Source organism: Chinchilla lanigera, unplaced genomic scaffold (genome assembly GCF_000276665.1).
Source record: "Chinchilla lanigera isolate Chin_1 unplaced genomic scaffold, ChiLan1.0 scaffold00112, whole genome shotgun sequence".
Classification (NCBI taxonomy): Eukaryota; Metazoa; Chordata; class Mammalia; order Rodentia; family Chinchillidae; genus Chinchilla; species Chinchilla lanigera.
In genome coordinates this window covers 905,043-928,494 of record NW_004955513.1, presented here as the reverse complement: position 1 = coordinate 928,494, position 23,452 = coordinate 905,043, and the positions used below count along the sequence as shown (strand labels likewise).

Genomic DNA, 23,452 nt, shown 5'->3' with positions numbered 1-23,452 from the left:
CAGGCTTATAGGAAACAAACGAAAAGGAGCAAGGCACCCTGCTCAGTGGACTGAAAGATGCATGTGACATCGTGGTATCCATTTAAGTCAGGAAATCATGAGGCAGCTGGGGCCTGGGCCCGTGGCAGGGGTAGGGACCTACAGCAGAGGCACAAATCTGTTCAGCTTTGGGGGGTTTTGTTTTGTTCTGTTTCTGCAGCACTGGGGATGGAACCCAGGGCCTTTGCACTGAGCTACATCCCCAGTACTTCTTATTTTGTATTTCGAGACAGGGTTTCCCTAAATTGCTACGTTGCCCAGACTGAGCTAGAACTTGTGATCCTCCTGCCTCAGCCTCCCGAGTGTTGAGATGATGGGCGTGCACCACCATGTCTGGCTAAGGGCCTTTAATATTCTGAAGGGTGCTCTGTAAGACCTTAAGAGAGTGCACCTGCTGGAAGCATTCCTAAACTTATTTGAATGCACCCCCCTTGGTAGGGGCTGGCTGAGCCTTGGAGTCCTGGGGTAACTGGCATGCATCCAATCTGTGCACTTTCCTGAGCACAGCCAGGGGCAGCAGGAGGGGGAGTCTGAAATGGACCAGGAATGGGAGGAGGGGCTGGGGCAGGGGCTTGGAGCTGGTGCTTGTGTGAGTTCTGCAGCCGGCCAGGAAGGCAGAGTCTCACCTAGCACGTACAGAGCTCTCAGAACCAGACAGCATGGGAGGTGACACTGCATAAGGGAGCGAGCAGCCAGCTGCACCGGAAGCAGATGGCGTCAAGACCGGCATGGACCTAGAGCTCTAAACTCATCCTATTCCACCACCGTGTATCACTGACTGATGTCCCAAAATATGACCCGAGGTACACAGGCACCAGCGGGTGACCAGGACTTCAGGCCACCAAGGAACCTGGAGATGGGGCTCTGAGACCCACCGCCTGCCCCAGAGGGTCGGGCCCAGGGCTGGAGCCACATGGGGAGAGCAGGTGTGGGACACGGGCCACAGCAGAGGCCTGGCCCTTGACCTCAGAGCCTGAGGGCCACCTGGGCTCAGGGTGTGACCTCTGACCCTGACTCTGAGGACCACCTGGGCTCAGGTGTGCTCCTCTCTTTGAGCTCATTGGCTAAAGCGCCCCGGGAAGGGTAGGGCAGCCTCTCTGGGATGAGGAGAATCAGGACTCTGGCTGGTTTCTGTCCCCACTCAGCTCCCGCCGGCGGTGACCAGCAATGCTCTCCTGTCTGCCCACCTGCGAACTGGGAACTCTTGGCCCCATTTCCTGACACTCCAAAGGGGCCTGGCCTGATGCCACCCCACACCCCCTTCTAAAGAGAAACTCGGTTCCCTCCCCGTGACCCCAGCTCAACCTGGCCCAGGGCAGCAGTATTTGCCCCAGGAACCTGATCTCCACCAGAGTGGACCAGACTGGAAGTGGATGGCCAGCGGCATCCGATTCCCTTCCCCTCGTCCTGAGGGCTCTGGGTGGAGTCACCTGGGATGGCCGCATGTGCTGGTGCCAGCGAGTGGGGGGAGACGTGGATGAGGTAGGAGACGTGGGTGAGGTCCTAGGGACACAGGGCAGCCCCTGGTTGCTGCTCGCAGGACAGGACTTCCGGCCCTGTGCCAGGCCTGGCAGGGTGGGCGGCTGTCGGCTCGGTGCGGCGCGGAGCCAGGGCCCGGCAGGGCACACGTACCTTGCAGGTCAGCCAGCAGGGCCTTGGCTCCCGTCACGGTCATCGAGGCAGCCTGGACAGACGAGGAAGCCCACGCCAGGGCGGCTGTGGCCTCCTGGCGCAGCTGAGGGGAGGAGAAGAGAGGCCTGGCAGCTGCTAGGAGGGGTCAGGTGGGTCCCAGACCCTGCTGATGACGCCCAAACGTCACCAGGGCCCTGACACTGACACACGCTGTTCACCAGGAGCACTGGGGCGGTCTCACTACACGACTGCTAACCCTTCAGTCTCCCAGGGAGACCCCTGTCCCAGAGCTGCTCTGAGGACTCTCCTCAGAGGAAGCTCGGAGCTCAGGCGGGAGGAGCAGCTGGCGGCGACTCTCCACTGCGCTGCTGGTGGCTGTGCAACGGCCAATCAGAGCCAGGCCTGCTGCCGCACGCCTGCAAGGCCAGTGCTCGGGAGGCCGAGGTGCTGCCCGCGGGTCTGGCCCTGGCGGGCTGTGGCTCTCAGGAGAGCCAGGGAGTCACTCCTCTTCATCACAGACCAGGGGAGTAGAGCAGAGCCACAGACGCTACAGCGAGGAGCCCAGCACGGCCGAGCTCCACGGGGTGCCAGGCCCTGGGCCCAGCGCTTCAGCGGAAGGTGAGGCTGGTGCTCAGACAAAGCCGTCACTGTCACCTTGCAGGATGCCACTCAGGTCCAGCGTCTGGACTCCGCGGTGGCTGAGATGCCAGCCCGAGGGGAGCCCGTGCAGGGGCGGGGCGGGGGGATTTTCTGTGCTGTCTTTGCCACCCTTTTGTAAGTCTGAAATTATTCCCTAGTGAAAAGTTTTCCCCCAAATTATCTCTTTTCTTGGTACCGGGAATCGAACTCAGATCTTGCACTTGCCAAGCAAGGCGCTGTGCCGCAGAGGTAGATCCCCAGCCCTCTCAAAAATTATGTTAAAGAGGCCTTTTGTACTGCAGTAGTGTGGCAATCGCTGCCCAAGTGAATTCCACCGCGCCTCGATTCCTGAATTTCCCATCACTTAGCACCATCTCCCCTTCTACACTGGAGGCCAGGCTGCAGGGCTCTGCAGGAGCCCCAGGGACTGCTCACAGCAGCTGCTCACTTAATTGCTGACTGCAGGGAGGAAGCTAAGCCGAGCGCAATGGCACCTACCTGTCATCCTAGTACTCTGGGGGGCTGAGACAGGAGGATCCTAAATCTAACCCCAGCCTGGGCAAGTTAGCGAGACCTTGTTTCAAAATGAAAAATAAAATGGAACTGGGAATGGTGGAACATGCTTGTCATCCCAGTACTCAGGAGGCTGAGGCAGGATGAGTGCTACAAGTTCAAGGCCAGCCTGGGCTACATAGCGAGTTCTCAAAATATAGTGAATGTCTCAAAAAATAAAATAAAATAAAACAGGGCTAGGGATGTAACTCAGTGTGAAACCCCTTGGTTCAATCCCCCAGATCTGCAAGGAAAACAGACAAACAGCAAACCCCTCGCAACTGTAGCAGGCTCTGAGGGCAGTGGCGGGCAGATCCAACCTCTGTCTGTCTACCGGGTCTCCTGTCACTGCTTTCTCAGGACACTGGGATTCCCTCCTGGGGCCCAGGCCTCCTCTGAGCCACTTCCTGCCTCTGCCCTTTCCCTCCTGCAGCCTCTGCTCCCAGACCTCTCCCAGGGGCCCCAGCCAAAGGTTAGGTGCTGACCTGCGTGAGGGGCTCTGTCCTCCGCAGCGCTGCCCGGGCGGAGGCCTGGAGGGCCCCGGCAGCCTCACTGGCCACACGCTCCCTCAATGCCACCTTCTGCTCCAGGGCCCACGCTCTGAGGCCCAGGTCTCCGGCCTGGGACTCGGGAGGCTGTGGAGAGGCTGGGGTCAGGTGGCTTCCCGTGTGTGCTGAACAAGCTCACTGCTGTTTCTGCATGTGTGTGCACGTGTGCGCGCTCCCGAGCAGGACAAGCCAAGGCCTGGTGTGGCTAAGCACACGCTGTGCCACTGAGCTACACCCTGGCCAGTTTATTCCTTGTCACAGCTCCGTGTCCAAGTTTAGGATCCCAGGATCACACACGGACAGCCTGACCTGCTGCGCTCCAGGTGCAGAGGGGACCCCAAATCCCCTCCAGCCCCCAAGGAGTCAGCCCTAGCGTAACCTAGTAGGTGAGGCCCGTGTGACAGATGAAGTCACCGAGGCCCAGGGAAGGGAAGGGCTTGGCTGAGGTCACAGAGCTGCAGGGGTGGAGCTGGGGCTTCCTCCCACGTCCACCCCGTGTCCTTGCTGACGTCGCTAGAATGGAAAAAACCTGCAGCCCGGATATTATTACTGTCATCAGCAGCCAAGACCGAGCCCTAACCCTGCTCAGCCCCGCAGGTGGAGCATCTCTCTTGAACCCCTGCCGTGGGTCAGCACTAAGCCAAGTCCTCGCTGCTGCAGCCCCACCCCGCACAGAGGTCCAGGGACTCCGACTGACCGGGGCTCCAGCGGCGGCTGCCAGGGAGGCCAGGTGCGGGGCCGCATCATCGATGCCTTGCCGCACGGACGCCAGCACCCTCCTGGCTTCGGGAAGCTCCCGTGCCACAGCCATGCCCAGCGCTTTTTGGGCCTCTTGGACCTCTTGGTACCTGGGAGGAAACAGAGCCCACAGTGGCCTGCGGAGCAGGGCAGAGCCCCTTCGCCCCCACCGCTGTCCAGGACCCAGCAAGGGCTCGCCGATGTGCAAAGGCCTCTCAGACAGTGTGCAGGCCTCTTCCCTTGCTTTGCTCAAGTCACCCACTCTTATCCGAGAGGGCTCCGCTCGGTCCCACCGAGGATCACACCTTTTGCAAACATCTGGCTTCTCTGGTGGAAGCATAAGGAGGAAAATACCCGGGGCTGAGGAAGCCCGAGGCCCCGGCCCTGCTCTCGGCGTGGTCAGGCCCTTGCCAGTGACCTTGGGCACGGGCATGCGCCTCTCCACCGGCGACTGGTGACCCCTGGGCTACGTGACTGCTATGCATCCTGATGGTCTCTGGTTCTGTCATCAACCAGGATGTAGGGGTTTTCTCTCCTGATCACTGTCTATACTCTGCTCCCCGGTCCTGGCTCATCATGGGGCACAGTGCCCCACTTCCTTCCCACCCTCCCCCTTCCAGTCATAAGTACCCTGTCCCTGGGGGGGTCACGCACCCCACCGCCCAGCCACATGGCCCGGCTCAGGACTGCAGATCGGAGCCAGTCAGAGTCTCTCATCTCAGAGCAACAACTCGGGGCTCCGTGGGTGTCGTGGATCTCAGTGACCCTTAAAGTGAGGGAGGGAAGGGTGGGGCACAAGAGCACAGGGGCTGAGCTGCCCGGGCACCAGAAGCACACAGGGAGCTGGGGCCTGGGGGGAGCGGAGCGGAGCCGCTCTGCGCTTGGCGGGAGGACTCAGGGACCAGGGTTCCAGACCCCGAGGCCCCAGGCATCCCGGCCCACGATTCAGGGGCCAGCAGCCTCTGGCAGGGCCCCAGGGGCTCCTGAGGCTCAGCCCAAGCCCGCCCGCGTGGGAGAGGTCTCACCTGTCCTCCAGGTCCCGCTGGGTCTCCAGGGCTGTCCTGCTGTCCACCAGCCTCCGGAGGAGCACGTAGCTGGTGTTGGAGGCCAGCAGGGCGCGACGCACAACGGCTTCAGTCTTGGCAGCGGCATCCCTGTGGCTGTGTGGGTCACAGCGGAGCCATCAGCAAGTGCTCCCGTGGAGGGGCCGGGCCTGAGTTCACCCCACTGCTTCCTACCTGCCCGCCTGCCACGGGGGACTGCCCCAAGGTGCCAGGCCACCTGTTCCTGCCCCCCACCAGCTACACTTGTCCTTTTGTCACGCATTAAAAGCGTATCAGTTTAGCTATACATTATACTGTCGCCCTAACAGACAGGGCAGAGAAGGGAGGGGCCAAGACAGCTGGGCGTCAAAGCCTGGCACTATCACTTTCAGCCTGTGTGTCCTTGGGCAAGTCACCTGACTTCTCTGAATCTGTTTCCTTGTCTACAAAATGAACCTAAGGTCCTTAGCGCTAAGGGAGAAAACTGCCACCAACCCTACGCTTTCAGCATCCTAAGATGTTTATTTAAAGCAGTGGATAAAACAAGCCCAATGTCTATTAGGCCTGGATGAGCAGTATGTGGTAGAACTATACACTGACTGGAAAAAGGAAATACTACACAGCCATGAAAAGGAAATTGATAGACAGAAAGCAGATTATTGGTGGCCAGCTGCTGAAGAGGTTTAAGAAAAGTGAGAAATGATAAAAAAAAAGGATACAAGTTTGGTTCTGGAGATAAACGTTCTAAACTGATTGTGATAGCTGTGAACTCTGGCTATACTGAAACCACTGAATCACACAGTTTGTGAATTACATCTCAATAAAACTGCTATCAAACAGAAAGGTGTCAGATGTTCAGGCGTTTTCGGTGGAGCAAGCTTTGTGTCCCTCACCTCTGCCCATGCTCCCCCGGGAACCTCTCTTTCCCGTGGTGATGTGGTCTCCCCACAGGGCGGCTCTAGACTCACCTGACCCCCACTCCTGAGTGGTGGCATCTGGGGGCTGACCCTGACCCTGTGGGGATGACCTCGCCCCACCCAGGGCTGTGTGGCTCACTCACCCCCTGGCGAGGGTGCGGGCCTCTGTAGCCAGCTGGCTCCAGTTGGAGGGCTGCCTGGGCCCGTCCCAGAGAATCACCTTCAGAGACGAGGAGGAAACTGAGGCCCAGTCTGGAAGGGCGAGGGCCACGTCCTGTCAAATTATGGGGCAGAAGCTGACCATGCTGCCAAGTTCCTGGTTGGGTTTGTTTTTTTTTTGAGACAGGGTCTCACTATGCAGTTCAGGCTGGCCTTGAGCTCACTTTGTAGCTCAGGCTGGTCTCGAACTTGCAATGATCCTCCTGTCTCAGTCTCCCGAGTGCTGGGATTACAGGTGTGCGCCACCACGCCTGGCTTGTGTTTTGTTTTTTGGAGGTAGGGTCTCATTATGTAGCCCAGGGCGGCCTTGAACTCACGGCAATCCTCCTGCCTCAGCCTCCTAAGTGCTAGGATTGCAGGTGTACACCACCACGCCCGGCTGGGGCTGGTAATTTTACAAATGCACAGAGCTTGTCACAGAGCCAGTATTTGGGGTGTGGAGCCCCTGAACACGGGCGTACTGGTAACGGCACCGCCTGCCACCTCCTGTGCCTTCTCTGTGTGGCAGCAAACTCGGGTGTGGAGCAGGCGCTCTGTGACCCCCAATCTGCAGATGACACCCAGCCTCCCAGAAAGGGGAGGCCTGGCCCGAGTCACCAGGCGATGGCCCTGCTGGGGCCTGGACCCGAGCCGGCCCAGCGGGAGAGGGGCCCCGGGTACCAGAGATGCGAGCACGCTGGCTGCCTGCAGAATCTCGTCTTGCGTGGACTCCAGGGTCGCCCCCAGGTCAGCCAGCTGGGTGCAGGTCTTCCGGGCTCCGGCCCGGGCACAGTCAGCGGCCTCACTCAGCGCCTGCAGCTGCTCCCGGGCGGCCTTCACAGCACCTTCGAGGCCTGTCAGCTGCCCCAGGAGGGCTTCCCGCGCCCCTGCAGGAAGCCCGAGGCCCAGAGTCACGGAGCGGGGAAGACGCACACGAACGCCCCAAGCCCAGGCTGCCTGGGCGCAACAGTGCATCCCGGAGGGAAATCTGCCCATTCTGCAGATGCAAAGGATGAGCCCACGGGAAGGTAAATGAAAAGCCTGGGTCCCACACAGCAAGCTGGTCACACGCAAGGGATTGCCAGGGACCCCGGCCTCCTAGAGCCACAGCGAGCAACTGTGGGAGTTAGGAGAGCAAGGACTCCTGTCCGGGTCAGCTCTGTAACGCCCAATGAGGCCCGCACGTGGGCCTCTAAAAAGAGCCAGCAGGTCGCCCGTGGATCTCCCGGGCGTTAGGTTTATACCCGGACGACCCCAAGAGCCTCAGGTGCTTACAGGTGGGGCTTCTGGAAGGTGACAGGATTATGGGGGTTTACAGCTGACTTGCGGTTGGAAGGTGGGGCCTGGTTGGAAGAGGTGGGCTGCTGGGGGCATGGCCTGGTAGTTGGGGCGTGGCCTGCCAGTGGGGTGGGGCCTGGTCTTGGGGGCGTGGCCTGGAAAGGTTTACCTCCCTCCCCTTGCCTCCCCCTTTGCTCTCTACTTCCTGTGCCCCACACCCTGAGCAGCTCTCCTCGTCCTGCCCCTGTGCTGTGCCCTCCTGCCTCGGACCAGCCAACCATGGCCTGAAACATGAGCCAAAATAAACCTTTCCTTTAAATTGTGGGTGTCAGGTATTGAGTCCCAGCGGCAAGGAGAGTGATTAAGACACCGGTAACAGGTGTTCAGCTCGCCTGCACGTGGCCGCAGGTGCGTCTAAACATGCAAGTTCACAAAACAACCGCCTCACTTTCAGAGATCTCTCCCTCGTGTCCCAGAGCCACACTCCGCCTGGCTTTGGCAGCACACCTCCTGATCTCTTAGCTACTCGTTGTTTTCTAGGTGCCAAGCAGGGGGCTGGGGACACGGCGGTATCAGAGGGCTGAGGTCAAGAGCACGGGGCTCTGCCCGTTCAGCACCGGGACAGTGGCGCCCGGCCTGCACAGCCAGAGCTTCTAGAGAGAGCTCGCCGCAGCTCACAGTCCTGGACACAGGGACGGGGCCGGAGGTCAGTACAAGTGGGCCAGGGACGCTGGAGGAGAGGCTCGTGGCAGATAGGACCCTGTCCCACGAAAGCAGGCAGAAGGCCGCGTCCAGGGCTTGGAGCAGCTCCCAGCCCACCCCACCCTGCTCTGTACCTGGCAGCAGGTGGCGACTCTGATAGCCGTCCCCCCGGGGGGCTTCTCCCTGCAGAATGTCTAGTGGCCCCCAGGGACTGCTACAGTCGGAGCCCCGCAGCCACCCCTCCATCAGGGTCAGCCTGGCCTTCAGCTTGGCTACCTGCAGGGGATGGGGAAGGAAATGTGTGTAAGGTTGGTGGCCTGGAAGTCTTACCTGGTGTCATCCCTGGCTCCTGCCGGGCCAGCCTCCCCTCAGGTTCCCTTCTCCAAGTTCTATGCTGGGTCTCTACGCTCAGGTCCTAGTTTAGGTTTTTTGAGGGGTGTGGCTTTGTTTTGTTTTGTTTGGGTTTTTTGAGAGAGGGTCTTGCTGTGTAGTCCAGGCTGGCATCAAACACCTCCTGCCTCAGCCTCCTGAGTGCTGGGATTACAGGTGTGTGCCACCATACCTGGCCTGTTCTGTTTTTTTTTGAGACAAGTCCTCACTAGGTAGCCCACGCTGGCCTCAAGTTCGTGGAGATCCTCCTGTCTCAGCCTCCCATGTGCTGAGATGATAGGCATGTGCTGCCATCCCTCATTCTAATGACAAAATCTGACCTGAACTCATTTGGAAGCAGAACGGGAAAAGGCTGCCTGGGCGTTTATTTACCCACACAGTGTAAGTAAGCTTGCTGCCCTACATAAGGGTCAGCAGCTGTACGTACGGGGCTGGCCTGCTTGCCGCAGGGGGAGAAGGGAACCTCGTGCTCTGTCTTCAGGGCCGCACGTGTGGGAGCCCCGCTGTGGCCAGCAAGGGGCTGAAGGTTTGGAGTGGGAGGGGGCGTGGGGTCACCACGGCTGCCCCTGCCCTGGTGCAGGACAATGAGTGAGGCTCGGGGAGAGGACCCCAGTAGGTTAACCCTAGCACCCCAATTCCTCTCTCTGCACCATCCACCTCCCTCCTCAAAGTTCTACTTGAGGATCGGTGGTGGTACACCCGTCATCCCAGCACTCGGGAGGCTGAGGCAGGAGGATCACTGCGAGTTCAAGGCCAGCCTGGAGTGCAAAGGGAGATCCTGTCTCAAAAAACAAAAATTGTCCTTGGGCCCCAGGACAACTTCACCTCCCCACAAAGGGGGCATCTGCTGTTTCCCCACTGAGCCTGAGAAGGTGCAAGGCCTCGGTCCAGGTGCTCAGGAGGGGAGGCAGCAAGAGTCACCCCTTTCCTGTCCACCAGGAGCAGGGCGAGGGCTGAGCTGGGTGGGCACAGGGGGCTGTGGGCCTGGGGCTGTGGACGGGCGGGCGGTTCCTGGTGCCCAGCGCAGACACGGCACGAGTAGGGGCACGGAATGCAGGGCCGAGGCCGGGTGGGCTCACCTCCTCCTTCACCAGGCCGTAGCAGGGCGGGCACTCCTGGCAGTGTGCTCCGCCCTCCGTGGGGAAGAAGTTGTCCTGGCAGCGGTCGCACTTGTAGCCCACAAAGCCGGGCCGACACACGCACGTGCTGTTCTCGTGGCACTGGGCCACAGCAGCGCCCAGCGGGGAGCACCTGCAAGCTGGGGACCAGCGAGAGTGGGCAGAGGGTGCCGCATGTGGGACCCCCCGCCCTGCACCCTCAGGCCTGGCACTCTTGGGACTCCTGGGTGCTCTCAGTGCAGATCCCTGAGCCTCTCTCCTGAGAGTCCAATCAGAAGCCGGACTTATGTCCCTGTCCCCGGGGCCTGAGGACCAGCCAGGTGCAGGGGCTGCCAGCACAGCCCAACCCCATGACTGGGGAGACGGAGGCCCACAGAGGTGACCTGGAGGCCCACACGCAGGGGTTAACGATGGCATCGGGGACATGGCCCTCCAGCCGCCACCGGGACACGCCGCTCCTCTCCACGCTCTCGTGTGCTCAGTTTCCCTGGCCACGTGCGGGCCCCTGCCCCTGCATCTGCCACCCCCTCTCCCCACACCGCGTCCCGCCTTGCAGGGACACCTTGGCCCCGCCCTGCCCCTGCGGTCCCGGCAGGCCTGGCTTCCTTACCCCGGCATCCCTTGATGGAGAAGCCGAAGAAACCTGGTTCACACCTATCACAGGCCAGGCCTGTGACACCCGGGCGGCAGTGGCACTGCCCCGTCTCAGGGTGGCACTGGTTCTCCTGGGAGCCAAGCGGGTGACATGCACAGCTGCAACAGGGAAGGAACCAGGTCTGAGGCCGGCTCCGGGACATGCCCAGCCCAGCCTCTCCCGGGCCCAAGGAAGCCCCAGCCCTACGGACAACTCCCCCCACCCAATAAGCGACTCCGGGGACACATGTGCCTCGGAGAGGTCACAGCCCTTGCTGCCACTCCACTGCCCACCTGCGGCAGCCCCTGCCTGGCTGGAGGTCGTAGAAGCCGGCGCTGCAGAGGCTGCAGTCCCTGCCAGTCACGTGGGGCAGGCAGGGACACTGGCCGGTCACCGGGTCGCAGGGTGTCTCTGCACTGACCGAGCCCTTGGGGCTGCAGCTGCAGGCTGCAGAGGGAGCAGGACAGGGTGTCAGGGAATAACGCAGGGGGTTCCACAATCTGGGGTGTCCCAAAGGGGCCGAGAAGTTGGGGGGCCCGAGAGATCATGCTTATTGAGCCCCTTGGGAAAAGGGCTCAAGTCTCAGTTACTTGTTATGCTGTTGGGGAAACAGTGGAGGTGGCACAGGCCTGGAATCCCAGCACTCTAGGAGGCTGAGGCAGGAGGATCTCAAGTTTGAGCTTAAATTTAGCAACTTGGTGGGGCCCTGGCTGAAACCTGCATGCCCTGTTTCTAAGTTTCTAAGATGCGGAGGTCGAAGGGACCTGGGAGAAGGGCAAGGCCCCTGCTCTGTGGAGAAGAGTGGAGAGGGGGGAGACCTGTCTAAGGCTGCCCAGCTTCGAAGCTGACTGGGAGGGTTCCTCGGCCACCTCTGTGCACCTCAGCCAGGGCAGAGCACAGGGCCCCCTGGCCCGGCCGGCGGGTCCAGGCACTGATGCTCACGCGTGCACTTGTCCGCTGGCCGCAGGGCCAGGGCGCTGCCATAGAAACCTTTGCGACACAGCTCACAGCGCTCCCCGGTCGTGCTGTGCAGGCAGCGCAGGCAGCGGCCAGACAGGGGGTCGCAGTTGCCCACGGCGTTTGGATCCACGTTCCCGCTGCACTGGCACCGGCGGCAGGGCTGGGGGGCCCCAGAGAGCCCCAGCGGGTCCCCGAAGAAGCCGTCGTCACAGCTCTCGCAGCGCCGCCCTGTATGGAGGAGGAGGGGTGGGCAGTGCCGGCCAGCTGTGCCCACGAGGGCGGGCGGGCACCGAGCCAAGCAGGCACTGCCCAGGCCTCCCGTGCGGCAGAGAGGACCCCGGGCCAGGTCCCTCTTGCTCCCATTCCCTGGCTGTGTGGCCTGCGGCAGGCTGCAGGGCCTCTCTGAACTCCAGCCCCCCATCTGCAGAGGAAAACAAGCAGGTCAGTGCTTCCCAGGGCTGCAGAGACGGCTCAGGGCAGTTATTTCTTTTCTTTTCATTTTGTCTTTTGAGGCAGGAGGATCATTGCAAGTTCGAAGCCAGCCTGGGCTACAGAGTGAGCTCAAGGACAGACCGAACTGCGCAGCGAGACCCTGTCTCAAAAAGACAAACAAACAAACAATCAGTGGTTGACAACTGGGTGCAGTGGCACAGGCCTTTAATCCTGATCTTCTAGGAGGCTGAGGCAGGAGGATTGCAAGTTTGAGCCCAGCCTGGGCAATTCAGACTTAGAGAGACCCTGTCTCAAGATAAAAAGTCCTAGGTGTAGCCAGGTAAGTGGCACACGCCTGTAATCCCTGCACTTGGGAGGACCACTGAGAGTTCCAGACCAGCCTGGGCTACAAAGTGAGTTCAAGGCCAGCCTGAACTGCGTAGTGAGACCCTGTCTCAAAAAAGACAGAAAAACAAACACAAACAAAAAATGCTGGGGACACAATGCTGGGGGAAGATCCTGGGTTCGATCCTCAGTACTGTCAGAAAAGAGGAGGTGCTGGCAGAAGGCCTTGAATCTGCAGTGCACCCCAGCGACTCGACGTCGTCCTGCGGCTTGGTCCCATTTGCGTCTGTCCAGTCTTCGTCCGCTCAGTCAGGGAGCCAGACAACGGGGTGAGGGGGGGTGCGGAGGGGAGGGCAACCGCCGGCTGGGGCCCAGGTCTCCCCGACCTCAGCCTCTGTGGCTGGAGGGGCTCAGGACCTGCTTTCAGAAAGGCCCTGGGGGAAGCAGGGCCTTGGGCAGGACAGTCTGGATGCTGTGCTGGCTCATGACACCAGCCATGCCGCACAGGCTGGGAGGCTGCGGGCCGAGCAGTCCGCCACCACTAAGGGATGATGTTAACGCGTTAGCCGACGACACCAGCCAGACGCAGAGGGACAGACGTGCCCGAGAGAGAGGCACTGGGAGAAGGGACAGGGCTGTGACTGGGCAGGGACGGCATCAGTTACTGGGGCACATCCCAGCCTGGGGCTGGGACGCGGGAGCAGCTCTGGCGAAGGCGGGTGGTGGTGATGGCGCAGTGCGCCTGTCCTGACCGTGGCAGAACGTGAGCCGGGATGACGGTGAAAGCCGTGGGTTTTATGTCGCATATTTTACCACAATGAAAAATTAATAATGTAATATATAAAAGCCATTTAACTGCACGCCGTAAGTGGGTGAATTGTTGGGCGTGTGAACATCCCAAAAGCTATTAAAAAAAAACCATCAGATGTCGCGGAGAGCCCAGAGTCCTGCTGGGAATTTGGGGGGCAGGGAGGTTCTGCCTCACACGTTCTCTGACGGCATTTGTTAAAAGCTGAGGGTTTTTTTTTTTAGGTGTTTTGACACAGGTCTCACTACGAAGCCCAGGCTGACCTTGAACTCGCTGCAGTCCTCCTGCTTCAACCTCCTGAGTGCTGGGATTGCCGGCAAGGGCTCCCACACCCAGTTTAAAAGCTGTAAGTTTAGTCTGAGCTTTTCCAGCTTTGCTGTGGGTCGCAGTTTCCCAGGGAACCCTTCAGGGCCACAAACCCCTGGGCTCCATCTGAAGCCATGACACCTGGCTCCACAGGGACAGACCCAGCACAGCATTTTCATAACTCACTGGGATGTGCCCCGAGTTGTGACAGCACCCCAGCAGGCTGAGACCTTGACTGTGGGACTCGAGTGCCCCTGGACGTCAGCCCTGCCGCCCCTCAGCTGGGGTTTCCCCCATGGCCACACTCCAGACCTGGGACCCACCCCCGGAGCCCAGGTAGAATCAGGCGCAGGGCCTCAGTCTCCCCAGAGGGCAGGGCCCGGGGCACAAGCCACTTACCTCTCTGGCCTGAGGGGCAGTGTGTACACACCACTTCACCGCTCTCCGGGACCGTGGTGCAGGCTGACCGGCTGGGACACGGACAGGGCTTGCAGTCGTCGGCTTGGCCCAAGAAGGGGTTGCGATAGAAACCTGGCAAGCAGCGCTCACAGGACGAGCCCTCGGTGTGGTGGCCGCATAGGCAGGTCCCTGAGGGGCAACACAAGCACCCGCTGGCCACCGCCCCGGACCAGAACACGCCAAGAGGGTGGGCATCCTGCAGAGGTCGCACAGTTCCTCCCCGGCAGCGGGGGGAAGGGGCGCAAGCACCCCAGGTTCGCGGCCACACTAGCAAGACGTCTGTATCTCTCACTTCGGTGTCCTTGCCCCAAAAATGGGAATCATGGTGGCACTGACCTCAAAGGGTTCTGTCAGGGCCAGGCAGGTCACATGCTGGCGGTGCCCCACACCCTCCCGGGCACAGGTCGCCAGCGTCTCTGTTATCACTGCCAGCTTGCGTTCAGGAGCCGCCCCAACCACCGGAAGACACCGCTGACACCTTTTGTCTTTTTTTGTGGTAATAGGGATCAAACCCAGAGGTACTCTGCCTGATTTACATCCCCAGTCTTTTTTTTTTTTTTGTCTTTTTGAGACAGGGTCTCTGCTATGCAGTTCAGGCTGGCCTTGAGCTCACTTTGTAGCCCAGGTTGGTCTCAAACTTGTAACGATCCTCCCGCCTCAGCCTCCTGAGTGCTGGGATTACAGGCGTGTGCCATCACGCCCGGCCTCCCCAGTCCTTTTTTTGTTTTCAGAGAGGGTCTAAATTGCCCAGGGTGGCCTGGAAATTGCAATCCTCCTGCCTCAGCCTCCTAAGTAGCTAAGATTACAGGTGGGTACCCCCACCCGGCCTTCTGTCCTCTTCTGTCCTCTTAACTTCAAGGGACCACGAGACAGAGGGACTCACCCGGAAGGAGGCACAGAGCAGGCACGGCCTTGGCACGCCCACACAGAGGCTCACCGTGTGGGGTCCGTGCGTACCCAGGGGCTGTGCCTGCTGTCTGGTGCCTGGAGATGGGGGAATGCGGTGGACCCCTTTTCCGGCCCCACAGTACCTGGTGCCGCCTCAGAGCCTGGGCACTAGAAAGCAGGAGCCATGGCAGGGACTGGCTGGGAAGCGTGGCTGCACAAGGGGTCAGCAGAGGGCACTGCGTCCAGGGGACGCCAGTAGCACCCGGCGCCCAGCCAAGGCTGAGACAGACGGCAGGGCAGCACCCACAGGCTCCCGACTCCAGCCTGCGCAGCGGTGGCCCTCTGCCCCGTCACAGATGAGGGCCTGTCCACGCTCTGCCGGGAGTCTTGGCAGGGCTGAGGATGACACGTGGGTCCCATCCTGTGAGAGGACTCTGCTTCCTCAGCAAGGGCTGCCTGGGGTATGGCATGGGAGGATAGGGAAGCCTCATCTGGGTTCGATTGGCGATGCCTGCCATGGGCACAGGAAGGGAGGACACCCATGTTCCTGGGAGCACCCCCTGGCTCAGGCCTATGAGTGGGGGTGGAGGCCTGTGTCTCGCCCCTGCAGCACCTGCTGGCTGTGTGACTCTAGGGAGGTCTCCCTGTCTGCTCCACTATGGATGGGGACCAACAGCTGGAAGTGACCAACTGCCCAGGGCAGCCAGGCTGGTGGCAGGTGCAACTCTGCTGCTTACTGGCCCCGGGGCCACTCTGCCCCTCAGGTCTGTCCCCTGTGAGATGGGACAATGGTGCAGGTGTCAACAGTGCAGTGCAAAAAAGGGGCCTGGTGCAAGCAGCGAGCTGGTGACACTATCTGCTACTTCCCAGTGTCCTTAGTGTGAGGACTTGTTCATCTGCATTCCCCGTGGCACGTCAGTTAGCCATGCTGAGCTTCAGGGCAGACTGGCTCTGTTTTGGGGCCTGGGAAGTGTGTGTGAGATCACTGTCCCCACTGCACGGGAAGCAGGTCGGCTCAGAGGGCAGCAACTTTCCCAAGGCCACAAGCCACCAAGGGGCGGGGCTGGCACGTCTGGGCTGACACCTGGGAGCTGCTGTCCTGCGTGGCTCTGTGAATGCCCTCCCGCCGGGGTCACCTGTCACAGTAAGGCCTCTGCCCTTTTTTAAAAAAAATTTTTTTTTGAGACAGGCTACAGTTCAGGCTGGCCTTGAACACACGGCAATCCTCCTGCCTCAGCCTCCCAAGTGCTGGGATTACAAGTGTGCACCACCACGCCAGGCAGCCTCTATCCTTGTGTATCATGGATGCCTGGCAGGGCCCTGGAGGTCTTTGCCAAGCTCCTGGAGGAAGGGACTCATCCAGAGAGTGGGGGCATGAGGACAGCCAGTGTGGCGGGCTGAAGGCCTCACCAGACACACACACATTCCTCAGCGCAGAGCTGACGTACAGCTTCTGGTGACTGCTTTTTCAAGCCAGGAGATGCCCAGGCAGAGGCACGAGCATGGTCGAGTGCCCCTCGGACCCATGCCAGGGTGACCCCATGTGGGCCCATGCAGTGCTCATCTCGTTGCAGCCCAGGTGGCCTGAGGGTGGGGTGTCAGGGACTCACCTGTATTGGGGTCACAGGTGCCATGCTGGTTACAGGTGCAGAGGACACAGCTGGCATAGGGACCCCCCCGCGGTGTCTCCCTCTTGTATCCTGGAGCACAGGACTCACAGAACTGGCCCATGTAGCCCCGGGGACACGAGCAAGTCTCTACCCAGGTGGCTGGCGGGGACAGTCCCCGCTGGACCCGAGCCGACGTGAGCTGCACCTCACTCAGGAGCACTCGGCCTGCAGAGTGAAGAGAGAGGGGAGCTGTGTGCACAACCCCCAGGCTTTCCTGTCCCGTCTGCAGGTGACAGGCCACACCTACAGAGGCAGCTGTGATTTTTCACTAAACAGTCAAATTTCCAGAACAAGAACCAGAAGTGGGGCTGAAGGTAGATGAGGGATGATAAAAAACTGCAGCCAATGCTTAAAGTTTTAAAACTTTGATACAGTAAAAGACACTCCCATGAACCCCTTTACATCACTCCCCTTGGGAGGTGTCATAAAAAAATACAGTGAATGCAGCCGCCGAGCACCATCCAACGGAAAGGCAGCTCATAAGGACGCCACACTGCACCCTCACCCACCTTATTCGCTGGATCTGGCTCCGTGTGGCTTCTGGCTGCTCCCCAAAGTCAAAATGATGACTCCAGACACCGAGGCAGCCACAGCAGCGCAGCTAAAGACCCTCCGGAGAGAGGACTCCAGAGCTGCTGCAGAAAGCGGCGAGACGATGGGATGAGTGTGTTCGAAGTGAGGGGAGGAATTTGAGGGGATTCCCGTCAATGTGTCTTTTACTGTGATGCATTTATTTAACTTTCAGTACATACTGTGTATCTCAGTCACACCCCAGCCAGTGGGGAAGCACCTGCTTAGCATGTGTGAGGCCCTGAGTTCCATCCCCAGCACCACCAGCAGAGATGGTTGAGAATTTCATGGGAAAATGTCCACTCTCCTGAGTTATTAAAGATAGACCAATTTAAGTAACAAAGAACCATCCCCAAACCCCAGATTGGGGAACATCTTAAAAGCCAATTATATCTGGACAGGGTGGCACAGGCCTATAATCCCAGCATTCAGGAGGCTGAGGCAGGAAGATTGTCATGAGTTCGAGGACAGCCTGGACTACACGGTGAGATCCTTAGAAAACAGAAAAAAAAGACCAATTACAGTGGAGGATTGGGGAGTGTGGAACTCACAGGGCCTGCCCTTAGCTGGGTGCTCCCTTTGGACCAAGTTTAAAGTGTATTTCCTAAGTGTCTAAGAGATATAAAAGGTATGGACACCAACGAATGTAACAGCTCAGTAATTTAAATGTTTCTTTTCGTGGGAGGATTTTGATTGAACAGAAGCTAATTGACATGGAAATGACAGTGAAATTTCTTATTTGCAAGGAAAATGAACATTTTCTATTCAGGTAGACAACAATGTGTTCATTTTGAAAATAAATGACTGACATTTGCGGGGGGAACGCCCCGGTGTGGATGTAGGAATGCAAAGCAGGAGGTGCTGCTTCTAGTAACCAGGAGTAGAGACGCCTACCAGATCAACCTCACACACACCAGATCAACCTCACACACGCCAGATCAACCTCACACACCCCAGATCAACCTTACACATGCCAGATCAACCTCACACACGCACACACTCACGCACACGCACCCAGAAAACCAACTCTCCACTCCGGGCAAAATATTAAAATAAAGGATCTGCAAACGCCGTTGGCAGATGGCGGGCAGACGCCGCCGCTCATCACAGCAGAGACGAGGACGGCCTTTCTGAGGGAAACTTGGCAGCTTCTATCAGTCTCTGAAATGTGTGTTCCTTGGCCTAACATCTCCATCCCCTGGGTGCTGTTTCGAAGATACAGACCGCTCCAAGAGACAGGTCCCCCTCCTGTGGCCCTGGGCATCCCGGGGACCCCAAGCATGGAAGTGTCTGTCCCAAAGGCCTGGTTGAGCCTTCTTAACGGGCATTTGTGCCACAGACTCCTATGAAGTGGGCAGAGAGAGCCAGCCTTCTCTACGTGTGATGCCAAGGAGCAGTGGCCGAGGCACTGTGAGCAGAAGCAGCCCTGGAATACTGCACTGTGCAATCAAATTTCTGTATTATTTAGGGGAGTTTGTTTGGAGACACGATCTTGCTATGTAGTGCAGGCTGGCCTTGAACTCTACGTAGCCCCAGCTATCCTCAAACTCACAGAGATCCTCCTGCCTCAGCCTCCCAAGCGCTGGGATTGCAGGCATGCTGGCAGGGCCCTGGCTGGCAGGGCGTTAAGAAGGTGCACATGGAAAAGTTGAAAGCGATGGGGGATGTGTGGGAAAGGCTTGGGCTCGAGGGGCCTGCATGTCCGGCACACCAGGCACTGGGCACAGGGGCACCTGGCATGGCGGAGAAGGCGCCCTGTGCTGTTTGTGAGCAGGCGCTGGTCACAGGGAATGTCTGTGGTGCTAGGAAGGGCGGAAGTGAGATTTCTGGGGCCGAGGAAGAAGGGGGAGGCCCTCGGGGCCCCGAGGGGCTGTCAGGGAGCTGACAAGGCTGGAGGCAGGCGTGCGCAGTGAGACCACAGCTCCAAGGAGGCAGAGGGGGCTGGAGCCCGAGGGGCCTGAACAGAGCTGCTCATCTAAGCCACAGGCTCCCAAGAGGGCGGCATCACCCCAGCAATCTGTCAGCCTTTGGCTGTTGTGACAGTAGGGCTACGGGGCTGGAGACGCCCTGACTTGCAGCGAGTAGAAACTGTCTGTCTCTGTGACTTCCCAGCGTCCTGCTAGATGCCGAAAGGGCAGAAACACCCCCCTGTGAACATCTGAGCCAGACAGGTGTGGTAACATGCACCTGTAGTACTGGCACTCTGGGAGGCTGAGGCAGGAGGGTTTCAAATCTGAGCCCACTCTGGGCAACTTAATGAGTTAGCGAGAACTTGTCTTGAAATAAAAATTTTTAAAAAGGTTGTGGATGTAGCTCAGCATAAAGGCCCCAACTCATAATGATCTGGCAAGTATTTCCAGTTAGTGATGCCTTCGATACGACAAACTTAAAGGACTTGAAGAATAAGGGCCAGTGATGTCCGGTGGGACGTCTGACACCCGGCACTGTGGCTTCACCACTAATGAGCAGCTCTCTGCCAAGCTCCTTCCCCCTAACGAAGCCACAAGACCAGGCCACTGAGGCTAAGGAAGTCCTTTAAAAGGACTAAGCTGAGCAAAGCGGAAGGATGAACCACCCCCGCCACCCACCTGGCCTGCTCCGGCCACTGTCTCTGTGGGTGTCCCCACACAACAACACTTACACGTGAGGTGTGATCACAGTACAGGGTGACTGTGTATACTTTAAAAATCTGTCACAGTAAAGGACACATTGCCAGGAATCCCCCTCGCAGTATTGCTTTGCTTCAAACACATTCACCCCACTGTCCTGGCCGCTTCCCGCAGCAGCTCCGGAGCCCTCTTTCCTGAAGGTCTTTAGTTGCGCTGTTGTGGCCGCCTCATTGTCCTGAATTGATCCGCGATGTTTCCCTGTCACGGTTATTTTGACTTTGGGGAGGAGCCAGAAGTCACACAGGGCCAGGTCTGACGAACAGCGCCGTGTCTTTACGAGCTGCCCTTTATATGGGGTGGCGCGGGGCAGCTGTATTCACTGTATTTTTGGTCACACCTTGGAAAGCTACTCACCATAGAGGACTTCCAGAGCTGCTTCAGAAAGCTGCAAGAACTATGGGATAAGTGTGTGCACAGTTGGGGGGAGATATCCTGAAGGGGATTTGCAACGACACGTCTTTTATTGTGATGAATTTTTAAAAATGTAAGTGTTCACCACACATTTGGATCACACCTGGACTAAGCCTCCTGGCGGCCGCTGGCCCTAACCCCTGCTGTATTCCAGCACCAGTTCACAACTGCGCCGCGCTGCCTGCCGTGTCAAAGCACAGCTGCCGAGCCTGTTCCTCCTGAGCCCAAGCTGCCGCGCTGCAGCAGGGACCGTGGCCACGGCTTCACGTGCTCCGGCGTGGGCACCCTGAGCTCAGCAGTCTCAATTCATGTAATGTTTCTTCTTTTCTGCAGTACTGAGGCTGGAACCCAGGAAGCACTGACGCACACCCCCAGCCCTTCTAATGTGTGGGGCAGAATCTCACCAAGATGCCTATGCAGGACCTTAATTCACGATCCGCTGGCTCAGTGTCCCAAGGAGCTGGAGTAACGGGTCTGTGCCGCCACACCCAGCTCACAGGGTGAAAAAAATACCATTTCCCTTCCTTTTATGTATTCTGCATATTATAGGAAGGGACTTTTAAGAGCACGTAAGTAATTAATGTAACCGGGAATAAATCAGAGGTTAGCTCTGTCAACTGCAAGGGTCCAGGTAAGAGACGTGGCAAAACTGGCTGATGATGTGACAACGTGGGATGGGCCGCTCCTCCGGAATTGAAAAAAAAACCTGACCTGCTCCCGGGGTGGCTCAAGTGCAATACCAAGAGTGGCCAGCAGGGGAACCGCGCTCTCTCGAAACCGACAGAAGCGTTCGGTCCTTCCAAGTGTGGGCACCACACCCAGGACACCAGGCTGCTCTGCCGGCCACGCTCTTGCCCCACCCACTGGTCCAGCCCCCACCCTGTCCTCAGCCACCCTGCCTGCTGATTTTATGGATTACAAGAGCTAGCTTGTGCACGCCTGTAATTCCAGCACTCGGAGGCTGAGGCAGGAGGATCTCTATGAGTTGGAAGCCACCCTGGGCTACATAGTGAATTCAAGACCAGCCTGGACTACACAGTGAGACTCTGTCTAAAAAACAAATACCCAGGCAGAGCCCCTCTTGCGGACAGCATGGCTTTCCTCTGGGGACTCAGCACAGCCATGCGGGCAGCAGCCCAGCCCACTATCCTCAGGGCCACGCTGGTATCACTAACCGGAAAGGCCAGAGCCTTGGCCGCTGGTCCGGAGGCACAGAGCAGTCAGGTTGGCAAGGACCCGCTGGAAGTGGAAGGCGGGCAGCGGGAGCTCCGCATCCTCGGAGGTCTCCTGCAGGCTGCCGGGGAGAGGGGTCAGTGTGGGGGGCTGGCACGGGCAATCTGGGGACCCACGTACACCACAGGACACGCTGCAGAGTGTCCAGAGTGTCCCCAAGTCCGCCTCTCGGGATGGAAGGGGACACTTACAGGAAGCGGAGCTGCGCCTGCCCCGGCTGCCCCGCGTCCTGGGCACCCAACTGGCCGGACGGCTTCAGAGCCAGTGTCAGGCCCGCTCCTTCCAGCCTCAGCTGCACAGGCGGCGGGGAGCCCCCGGGGGGCACTCGGAAGGTCAGCGTGAGGGGCTGCCCGTAGCTGAGCCGCTGGTCTCCCAGGAACACCTCTGGGGACGAGAGTGCCTTGAGGATCTTCACACGCTCCCCTTGATCCTCTGCCTCTGCACTCGTTTTATTAGCAGGTGAACTCTGCAGCAGATGCGGACGGGGCGGGTGGGAGCACCCAGCGCCGCACACGTGATGGGTGCCCGTCCACACCCAGCTGCGCCAGTGCGCCGCCTGGCACACGGTGCACGCTTAGTTCTTTTGACAGACCTGTTTATTTTCTGGTACTGGGGACTGAATTCAGCAGCTTCACCCTGAACTCCACCCCCAGCCCTTTCCATGCTTTATTTTGAGAGAGGGTCTCACGAGGTGGCTAAATTGCCCAAGCTGGGCTCCAACTTGGGATCCTCCTGCCTCAGCCTCCCAGAGTTCTGGGATGACAGGCGCCCACCACCACCACCACGTCTGGCATTACCGCTTTTCTTTATCGCTCTCTTCTCCACTGTGCCATTAACAGTGGAGAGCGCGGACGCCCCACAGCGCCCACGGCCCCAGGCGTCTGCCCCACCCTGGGCTGCCAGGTACCTGGGGCTGTGAGCTCCTCGTCTTCGGGGCCCAGGAGGACCCCACCCGGGCTCCACCTTGCGGGGTGCTCTGCGCCCCCTGTGCCTCTGGTGCGCCAGGCCCCGGCTCCTAGACAGCAAACACGGATCGGACCCTCACCAGGATGAGGCCAAACAGCGTGGGATGCTCAGCCCCGCTCTGCGAGGTGGGGTGTCGGCGGAGCGCCTGCCCTGGCCTGCAGAAGGGCTCTGCGCGCCACCTGCAGACCCGGCCCCAGACTGCTGAGGCACGACGACCTTGGACCTTGGGACCCGCCGAAGCCAGGCCCTGCGTTCTGCACGACGTCCAGCAGAGGGCGTGCTGGCCCGCGTCTGGCGCGCCCTGAGCCCTCAGAGGAGTGGGACGCCCTGCCCCTCCCGCGGGGACAGACACAGGCAGCAGGTGGGGCCCTCCGCGGGGCCCATACACGGGCTCTGATTTAATGCAGAGTCTGGAGCTCTGCCAAGTTCCTGCTCCAGAGATGCAGCGGTGGCCCTCCAAGCCCAGACCCCAACCAGAGGGCTGCGCAGAGAGAACGCACAGGACCGGCGGCCCAGGGATGGGCGCTGGCATCTCCGCAATGGGGCAGAAGCACCCCCCCTGCCGGGGACTCGGTGGCCTCCGAGAGCACGCAGCCCAGCCGTGTGCCTGGCACACAGTAGGTGCTCAATAAGTGCAGGCCAGTGGACTGAGCCTGGGTGCCCTGCGTTTAGGGCACCAAGGAGGCTGTCTCCGTGCCCACAGGTCCAGAGGGAGCCATGTACCCAGGCTGCCAATGCCACTCATGGTGGAAACCCCCGGGGGGAGGGGCTGGGTCCGCAGGGAGGCACCCACCCTCCCACCTCGGGGGCCCCCAGCCCCGCTCCCGATGCCCTCTCTCCCCAGCTGGGCACCGCTGCGGCGCCGCTTACCCTGGCGGAGGTCGGAGAGGATGTGGTGCACCTGGAACCCGCCCGCGGCCGTGCACGCCTTGGAGTGGCCATAGCAGAAGCAGCTGCTGCAGCCGGCCGGGTTGTGGGGCTGCAGGTTAAATGTCCCCGGGCGACATCTGGGAGGGATACGAGACAGGCTGGGGGGCCACGTGAACCCCCCGGAAGGGCCAGGGCCAGGGGTCCCGGCAAGGCTAACATGGACCCAGGGCCACTGGGGAAAATTAAAAGTATGTTCTTCCGGGCATGGTGGCGCATGCCTATAATCCCAGCACTCAGGAGGCTGAGGCAAGAGGATAACTGCAAGTTCGAGGCCAGCCTGGGCTATAAAGCTCAAGGCCAGCTCCAAACTGAGCTCAAGGCCAGCCTGAACTGCATAGCGAGACCCTGTCTCAAAAAGACAAAAAAAAAAAAAAAAA

The 23,452-nt window shown here is 59.6% G+C and overlaps 1 protein-coding gene across 1 annotated transcript in view; it reads right to left on the bottom strand.

Moving 5' to 3' along the window:
* Positions 1 to 23,452, bottom strand: part of Lamc3 (laminin, gamma 3) — a 61,934-nt gene that overhangs the window by 5,740 nt on the left and 32,742 nt on the right. The window contains exons 10-26 of the mRNA XM_005408636.1: positions 23,016 to 23,152; positions 22,087 to 22,194; positions 21,371 to 21,563; positions 21,122 to 21,240; positions 16,237 to 16,461; positions 13,679 to 13,867; positions 11,371 to 11,616; positions 10,722 to 10,875; positions 10,405 to 10,547; positions 9,756 to 9,934; positions 8,421 to 8,562; positions 6,988 to 7,193; positions 6,252 to 6,328; positions 5,174 to 5,308; positions 4,108 to 4,258; positions 3,348 to 3,497; positions 1,672 to 1,774 (exon numbers count right to left, since the gene is read on the bottom strand). Of these exons, the coding sequence (XP_005408693.1) occupies positions 1,672 to 1,774; positions 3,348 to 3,497; positions 4,108 to 4,258; positions 5,174 to 5,308; positions 6,252 to 6,328; positions 6,988 to 7,193; positions 8,421 to 8,562; positions 9,756 to 9,934; positions 10,405 to 10,547; positions 10,722 to 10,875; positions 11,371 to 11,616; positions 13,679 to 13,867; positions 16,237 to 16,461; positions 21,122 to 21,240; positions 21,371 to 21,563; positions 22,087 to 22,194; positions 23,016 to 23,152 (2,657 nt within the window). The remainder of the gene's footprint in view (positions 1 to 1,671; positions 1,775 to 3,347; positions 3,498 to 4,107; positions 4,259 to 5,173; positions 5,309 to 6,251; positions 6,329 to 6,987; positions 7,194 to 8,420; positions 8,563 to 9,755; positions 9,935 to 10,404; positions 10,548 to 10,721; positions 10,876 to 11,370; positions 11,617 to 13,678; positions 13,868 to 16,236; positions 16,462 to 21,121; positions 21,241 to 21,370; positions 21,564 to 22,086; positions 22,195 to 23,015; positions 23,153 to 23,452) is intronic.